This window comes from Cyphomyrmex costatus, unplaced genomic scaffold (genome assembly GCF_001594065.2).
Source record: "Cyphomyrmex costatus isolate MS0001 unplaced genomic scaffold, Ccosl1.0 scaffold368, whole genome shotgun sequence".
Taxonomy (NCBI): Eukaryota; Metazoa; Arthropoda; class Insecta; order Hymenoptera; family Formicidae; genus Cyphomyrmex; species Cyphomyrmex costatus.
In genome coordinates this window covers 66,494-75,706 of record NW_017277862.1, presented here as the reverse complement: position 1 = coordinate 75,706, position 9,213 = coordinate 66,494, and the positions used below count along the sequence as shown (strand labels likewise).

Below are 9,213 nucleotides of genomic sequence, written 5' to 3'. Positions count from 1 at the left end.
AGAGATAGTAGTACTAGAGTACGCATTGTAGGAGTGGGGGTAATCCTATCTAGAAAAGGACGCACTCATTTGAGCCTTTTCGTTCTCTCTCGTTTCGCGTATAGCCATATACTCTGAGAGAGGGGATCGAAAGAAAGAACGAGTCGAACCGGTCGAACGAGAAAAGTTTCATCATTACATAACCGGACAAGCCTGATTGAGCCTGGTCACTTTGGAATCAAACAAAGAATTGAGTTTGATTAAGGTTAAGGGCTCTCGATGAATAATATCAATAAATATTAATGATAAAAATCTATTACTTATACCTCTATAATTCCAGTTATGCGAGCATATTGGCCAGCACCACCAGATTGTTTCTTATAAAGACAGTAAAATTCATATGGTTTAGTTAAGTCTCGCGGAAAGAAACTTTTGGCTTTCCAAGAATGACCGGACAAGCCTGATCTCTTTGGAATCAAACAAAGAATTGACTTTGATAAGGTTAAGGGTTTCCCAGTGCCAAGGGTTGCTCTTTCAATTCCTTATTCTTTCTTTCAATCCCCTCTCACAGAGTATACGGCTATATGCATGCGCGAAACGAGAGAGAACGAAACGGTTCCAAATGAGTGCGTCCTTTTCTAGATAGAATTACCCCCACTCCTCAAATTTCCGACAATGCATACTCTAGTACTACTATCTCTATGGAAATATTACACATATCACTCTATAAACTTAAGTTAAGATAGTTCTCTAGTAAATATACTTGTAAAAACATTTTTTTTAACAAAATTTCCAAATTGTTTCCTATACGTTAACGCAAACGTTATTCTGTCAACGAGTAAAATTTTAAAAACTCATAGGTATATAAAATTTAATATTGTTCTTGAATATTGCCTTCTATCGAACAATAGATTAATTAATTGATGAGAATTAATATCTGCTTTGTTTTTTTTTTTATAATAAGAGTAATTTATGATAAATGAGAAAAAATTTCGTTCAAATGAACGTTCAGAAAGTCAGGAACATATTATGAATAACTTTTTTTTTAATATTTTATTCTATTAATATTTAACTAAATATAATATTTTATAAAATTCACACTGTATTGGATCCGCTATTGGAAAAATTTTAGAAACTGACATCAGATTCGTAATCAGTGACCCAGAAAAACCTCCCCATAACAAGTTTCAAATGAATCTGAGCAGTTTTTGAAAAATTCTTCCGCCATATTCGATCCGCCATTTTGAATTTTGGAAAACTGATATCGGATTCGAAATCAGCGACCTCGAAAACTCCTGAGTAACAAGTTTAAAATAAATTCAGAAAAAAACTGCGAATTTATAGCTCAGTTATGAAAGAATAAATAAATGTAACAACAATAATTTGTTTAAACAATTATAAAATACAAGAAATCATTAGTAACAATTCATTTGTCGGTAAAAAAAGAAAAATCTATGTGCGAGAATCAGCGAAAAAATTACTAGAAATACTTTTAAACATAAAAGTGCGATTTTTGCATGCGTTTTGTTCTCTGCGGCACTGTAAAACATAGTTAACATAATTTTTTTTAATAAATAATTGCCAGAATCTCATATTTTGAACATTTCTCAAGAGAAATATCGTTTGCAGATTAAAAAACCAGACATTTTTAACAATTTTTTATCGAATCTACGAAAATGTGTTTTTTTCCCATATAGAATACATGGGAAACTTCAGAGGCTCGGCGGCACCATCAAATATTAGCCGATTAAAAAAAGAAAAAATACGGGTCTCTTTTCTTTTGCATCTTTTACAATTCTGGGGGGCGGTCGCGTAAAAATTTTTTTTGGGCCACCCTAATGTACGTAGTATTTTACTCAAATGTATGTAAATATTTTTTTGATGTATGTAATATTTCAATTGTAATTAAAAATCTGTTCTATCGATAATACGGGTCCAGCATCACCTTAGGGAGATCCTAAAGTAAAGTTCGAACTCTAACGAAATTGCCAGATATCGCTGTTTTACAACATATTGACATTATTTTTTACATACTACCACATTAATATCTCACGTAGCAATGATGCACGCAGTCGCATTACCTGTCAATTTTCGTATTGTAAATTTATCGCGATAAAGTGTCTAAAACCCGATTACACCCATGTGATTTCGATTTTAAGCGAAACTTGAACTGTCTCTGTTTCTATCTCTCTTTCGGTTTAATACGAGATAAGAGTTTTAAGTCTCGCTTAAAATCAAGTAATGTTGGTATAACCGTGTCTAAGTCTAATTCTAAGCACTCGATGCTGTTTCTTCACACAAACTATGTGTCTGTGGACTACTATTTTTGAAGTACAAATTGCGCAGCTTTTATATGAAACAAATGTTACGACGTGCAATAACGTGCAGTTCCGGAGCACTATATTGGACTAAAAATGGTAAAGAATTAAATTTTGAAATTTTTTATCGTTTTCAACATAAATTCTATCTCAAAGCCACATACCAATGCGTATCAGGAGACGCGGTAGTGTTTCCGGCCATGTTAAAAAAACTACTCGTTAATTTAAAAATTAGTTTAAAAGATTAATAATACACACTACAAGTCTCTTATCCAGAGCCACCAAAGTCCATTTTTCGGGGATGCATAACTACTAAAAAATGTTTTAATAGAATGTTGTATGTCCTAAAAGGCGGCATCGCCATGAATACCAAAAAAATGTTTAATCGGTCAAGCCGTTCTGGAGATACAAGCGGTCGAAAAGTGATTATTTTAATAAAAATTAAGAAACGTCTCCTTCTCTGTATCTCCGTCCGTCCGAAATATGTAACTTTTTAACATCCCCTCTCACCTTTCACTCACACCTCCATCATTTCCGACCCACCGGATTTTCTCCCCTCGCCCCTCCCCCTCTCCCCTCTCTTTCGCCTTATTTTAAATCTTCTCCCACGAGAAGCCGATCGGCGGAAAATACCGCGACCGGCCGAAGTGTGGCGAGCGGGACTGGCGGTCGAAGTATAAGATACCGCGATATCGAGCCGCGGGAGGCATTTTGCCTTCACCCGCTTTCCAGATACATCCGATCCGATAACCAGTTCCTAGCTCACGTTTCCATTATTGATATACATTTTAGAATAAAATACACAATAATTATTACAATAATAGTTAACGTATGTATCTCTTTGTCTTTATGCACTCTGCTTTTATTAAGTTCATACGCAAATTCGCAAAATTGTTCCTCTCTCACGATCCGTTCAACTCAATCCGATTACCTCCTGAGACAGGGACCAAAATCCGATTAAGCTAGGGAGTTTTTTGAAATGCACCAACTGAGTACCACTGTTCGATCGGATTGGAAATCCGACCATTTGTCGTAAACACCCAGGGTCTCTACTATATTCCACACATATGACATTAGATATGACATTCTGAATGCCAATCAAAATCGGTGTTACAATTCCTGTTACACAATAACGGAATTTTCTTTTTTTAGTTAAAACTAGTACTCATAAATTGCAGAAACAAATACGGAAACGGAATTACATTAGAAATATTGGAATACATTAGAAATTTAATAAATTAGGTTAAGTTCTATACATATCACGCACTATTACTGCAAATGCATTCCGATTTTAACTGCTGTCAGTTCTACTGCGAATTTGGGACCACTAAAATGTAGCGATTTCAGTAGTAGTACTATCAGCATTGTCAGCAAAATTCGGAAAGCACCAATGGTGTGTGCAGAACTCGGAAACCACGCCCACTTTCGCGTCGGAATACAGTTCGACAGGTAGGCTTGCCAACTGCTTAGAAATAAACGAGGTTGCTACATCTGAATTGAATGCATCCTTGTCACATCCATGTGTTGTTCTTTTCTTTGCTTTAAGTACGGTCTGTTTCAAGATTAATTGTTTTCATTTGAGAGTTTTACAACATTATTTAATTTTAAGCGACACTTAAAACTCTATCTATCTCGTATTAAAACCGAAAGAGAGACAGAGATAGTTTAAGTCTCTCTTAAAATCGAATGTATTATTTTCTTTTAGAAAAAGGACAAGTTTGGAGAAATTTAAAAGAATTGCTCATATATACAGGGTGTCATTAATCAAGTGAATCAGCTATCAAGGACAAGTAGAGTATACCAAACTGAGTCGAAAAGTCTTATACCATTTTGCAGTTTACGCAATATTTAACGAGATATTAGACCTTAAAGATAACCGAATAAACGCGTTCGTCCGGCCTACTACTACCGAATATCCGTCATCGTTACTTGACGCGCGGGGAGTGGGAAACGTCTCGCGCCGCGCACACCGCCGCGAGCCTCTAAACTCGGACGACACACCTCAGACCATCCTCGCAACCCGCGCGCGTAGAGAGCGATTGACACGCTTGGCAGTAGTAGGCCGGACGAACGCGCTTATTTGGTTATATTTAAGGTCTAATATCTCGTTAAATATTGCGTCAACTGAAAAATGGTATAAGACTTTTCGACTCAGTTTGGTATACTCTACCTGTCCTTGATAGCTGATTCACTTGATTAATGACACCCAGTATAATTTTATATACAAGAAAAAAAACGCAATAAATTTCCACATAGTTTGTCAGTGACTCTTCTTAAGTCTACGGCACACGGTGCGTGTTTAGCTGCTAGTTTCGTTGATAGATTTCTTGTGCGCTACTCTGTTGGCAGCTTTGCATGCAATTAAGACGGCATCGCTGATTGTTTACGCTTCACACGAGCAGAAGTTACCGGTTTGAAACATAACCTTTCAAACTAAGTGTCATAGAAAAAGAGGCATGAAAAGTAAGTTTTGAATAAAATTATATGAAAATTAGTTGGTCATATGACATATTTATATTGTATATTACCAAACTATCGTTATTTAATTATGATAGGTTATTACTTTTATTTAACTAGCACCAAAACACGTAGCGAAAATAGCACCGTTTCTATCATCGAAAACCAGCAAGCAAATACGCATGACATCACGCAGCGTACAAAATCTCTAGCTTCGTAGCTAGCATGTTTGCTCGCATGGTTAGGTCGCATGCGATTTAACACGAAAAAACGCACTGTGTGCCGTAGGCTTTATTTCAAACGCGCTCGCGATTTCAGTGTTACCGACTCAACGTCGATAAGTCAAGTCACTACTATGATCCAGCGAATTAATGATCGGCACTGTACATGATAAAAAGAAACCGATAGAGGTTAAATGCGTGCGTGCAACAAAGACGATTTTTTTTTAGGTTGGCAGCATTGCATGCCGGAAAGAAGCGAGAGGGCAAAGAATTAGAGAGAGACGCTCGCAAACTGCACACACCATGTTATCCTTCCACCATGATTTTACCGTATTTCACTCTCTTTCATTATTACAACTTTTCAACATCCTCTCTCACCATTCGCTCGCAACCTCCATCTTCGACCCACCGGACCTTCTCCCCCGCCCCTCCCCCTCCACCAACCACCTACTCCAACCCCTCTCTTTCACCGTATTTCGCATTTTAAAACTTCCACGCTATTATCTCAGAAAGAAGGTGTTTATCGAAAAAATGTTTCAGACAAAAGTTGTTTGACTCGAAGGGGGACATAAGATGGTGCCATCGATTTGACCTTGGATAGTCCTCTGTAGGTTACGTGAAGGTCACCTTTAATTTTTTAAATGGAATTATGTAATTTTCTTTAGATAACGTGATTCCTCTAATTATTTTGCATATAAAAGTATTAAGGTAGAGATACCAAAAAAACAATAGTTTACGAGATATTTTACATTTTATTTTTGTACATATTGACACAAAATGTTAAATAACTCGTAAACTGTTGACTTTTTGATTATCGTACCTTAATACTTTTGTAAACAGAATAATAAGATAAATTAAATGGTGAAAAGAAAACACATAGTTGCGTATTTAAAAAATTATCCATTTTGCATAATTTTTTTTTTAAAGCAACTGTGTTTTATTTACACCATTTGATTTATCTCATTATTCTGTTCACAAAAGTATTAAGGTACGATAATCAAAAAGTCAACAGTTTACGAGTTATTTAACATTTTGTGTCAATATGTACCAAAATAAAATGTAAAATATCTCGTAAACTATTGTTTTTTTGGTATCTCTACCTTAATACTTTTATATGCAAAATAATTAGAGGAATCATGTTATCTAATAGTACATTGTGTAACATGTGTGGTAAGTTGTCTATTACGCGACACGGGCGCTCCCTCGCGCCCGTGTCGCGCAATAAACAATTAGCACATAAGTTGCACATAAATTTTTTCCTTACGAGTGCACTGTGTTATACAATTATATAAATTCGCACGAGCGAAGCGAGTGTGACTTATGGGGTGATGCGTGGGGCGCAGGTAGCAGGGAGGGGTTCGGGGGGGGCGCAGCCCCCCCCCCGACTAAGAAATTACAATATTAATTATTACACGTTGAAGGACACTTATACAATGGGTGCTTTCCAGCAAGGACAGAATCAGACACTGTGTAACACAGAGAATCGTTTCATCCTCGTTTAACGTAGGCAAATAACAGGGATGCAATGATTCACTGTGTTACACAGTGTCTACTTGTGTCGTAGCTGGAAAGCAGCCAATATTAGTTATTACACGTTGAAGGATACTTACAATCTTGGTAAAATGGCCCCGTTCACAAATTTCTGACATAGGAATGACATAGAGATGATGCAATGCCCGCGAAAAACGGCGCGACTCGAACGAACACCGGGCGGGCGGGCGCCAGCGTCGACGCAGGTTAGGTTTCTCTCATTCTCTGTGTTGTTATTTGTGCTACCAGTGCTACCACCCTACCACTGCCTTGCGTTATTTAGGTTTCTCCGTGTTGTTATTTGACCAGTGCTACCACAGCGTTGCGTTATTTTTCATAACGCAACGCTTTTGCGAAATAACTCAACGGCTTGAGTTATTGGCTATTTACCGCACGCAAAAGCGTTGCAGTATAGGGCACATTACGTGCACGCGTGAGGAAAAAAAAATTACATAATTCCATTTAAAAAATTAAAGGTGACCTTCACGTAACCTTCAGAGGACTATCCAAGGTCAAATCGATGGCACCATCTTATGTCCCCCTTCGAAGTCAAACAACTTTTATCTGAAACATTTTTTCGATAAACGCTTTGTTTCTGAAATAATCGCGTGGATGTTTTAAAATGGGACACCCTATATAATATAATATCTTTAAATCATTTTTTTATATATATTTGTGATATATTTGTACTCTGAAAAGTAAGTAATATCCGAAAAAAATCATCACAAAAATGAAAAGTTCAAGCCATGTTAAAAAAAAGATACTAAAAAATTTAAACCTATTTATCTAATAATAATATATTACCACGAAAAGTAACTGATATATTATTAATTAAAGGTGCCAGTTCAAAGTAAACATATATAAACTGTATGTAACTTTCGGTCGATTTTTGAACCTTCTTCGTCTTTCTCTGTCCCCCTCACCGTCCTGCGCGCAGATCAAATGTCGCTCGAGCATAGTGCGGCATTTGGACCGCGCGCGGTGAGATGAGGTGAGGGGAACAGCGGAAGGCGGAGACGATTCGAAAATCGGCCAAAAGTTACACTTTATGTATGTTCACTTTGTACAGGTATTATTATAAAAGATAAAAAGGTTTAAATTTTTAAGTATACTGTAAAAGAATTTTCGAATTTGTAAATGACAAAAAAATATTTACGATACAAAAATTATATGGTTTAATCGGTAATACAGATGACTTTAGGATCCCCAGAAGTGCACTCCAAAACTTGACTCTGTCAACTCCGAGTATCTTTTATTCTTGTTTATCATTCAATGAACAACAAAGATAAATCATACTTGGAGTTGATAGTTAAGTTTTGGAACGCACTCTTTAAGTTGTTTTAAAAAAGATCTTTGCAATTAATATAATATTTCAATTTATATCATGTATCATATTAAATATAAATATTCACTATATAAATACTCACTATCCCTGTCGTATACTTTTACAGAATGATAAGTCGTTAAATCACCGTTTTGCTTATTGAAAATCTTGTTATTCTTTTCACCCTTCGATTCCGTCTGATTTGAATTCACTCTAACACTCAATTTACGATTCTTTGATCTGTACCTACAGGGGAAAAAAATGACCAAATCAACAAAAATCTATTTGGAAAGAATTTTGCATGTGTATAGAATTTGCAAATCATGTAATAGTAAAATAGTTATGTACCTATAACCAAATAATCTTTTCATTTGATATTAATTATCCAAAAAATACAATTGATAATAAAAATTACTATTTTCTATTATTTTTTAATGTCGAAATTCCTTTTCTTCAATATTCTTTAATAATTTTTTTGCAAACAGATATGAGATAGAACGTAAAGTGAATAATTGTATTCATTTTACGTTCTATACGCAAATAAACTTACTTATCAAGCTCGGTGTCACTATGAGCAAAGGTACAATTGTTGGATCGTGGACAAGTACCGCGCAGAGCTAAATCTCTGCACATGCTGACTTTGTATTTGCTGGTCGTTGAACTTGGACACGAGCTTCCGACAGAACTACCACCTGCACTATCCTGCGCCAATGATTTTCGATTGTTACTGCAAGTGCCATTGCTTCCATGTTGTCGAACAAAGTCCACTAATGTAGCCACTACTATTCTCACGGCTTCTAGAGCCGCCCGACATTCGACCAAGCTTGGTGGGTCTGTTTCTAAAAATAATAAAAATATAATTAGTAAAATATATTTATTAATAATAGTATATTCAAGGTTCTAAAAATTCGTAATTTTTCAGGGTTGCCACAAATTTTTCATCCTAAAATTTCCTGACATTTCCCTGATCTTACTGACAAAATTTTGTAATTTTTCCTGACTTTCAATAATAAATATTTTGAAATATTTTTTGTATTTTTATCCTGATTTGAAAATTGTTAAATATTTTGTTGATCGAGTAATTTAACATAACAGTGTAATTAAAAATTAATGTTATAATATAATACTATATATTATAATACTATTAATATAATACTAAATATTAATGTTGCTGATACTACATTTTATCAATTAAACTTAATATACCTCCCAGGTCAAAAACTAATTGAGCTATACTAGTTGTTAGAAATATATATAAATTTATTATTAATAATTACATCGGTATATACGGAAAAGTTTCGACTTCACAGAGTCCTCAACAATCGCAACCGAATTCTTAAAAATTAATTAATTTTTTTTACTTTTTATATTTTTTTTTTTTTTT

General features: G+C 35.2%; 1 protein-coding gene across 1 annotated transcript in view; it reads right to left on the bottom strand.

Moving 5' to 3' along the window:
• Positions 1-9,213, bottom strand: part of roq (RING finger and CCCH-type zinc finger domain-containing protein roquin) — a 25,319-nt gene that overhangs the window by 9,954 nt on the left and 6,152 nt on the right. The window contains exons 7-8 of the mRNA XM_018543348.1: positions 8,380-8,668; positions 7,933-8,075 (exon numbers count right to left, since the gene is read on the bottom strand). Coding sequence (XP_018398850.1) covers positions 7,933-8,075; positions 8,380-8,668 — 432 coding nt within the window. The remainder of the gene's footprint in view (positions 1-7,932; positions 8,076-8,379; positions 8,669-9,213) is intronic.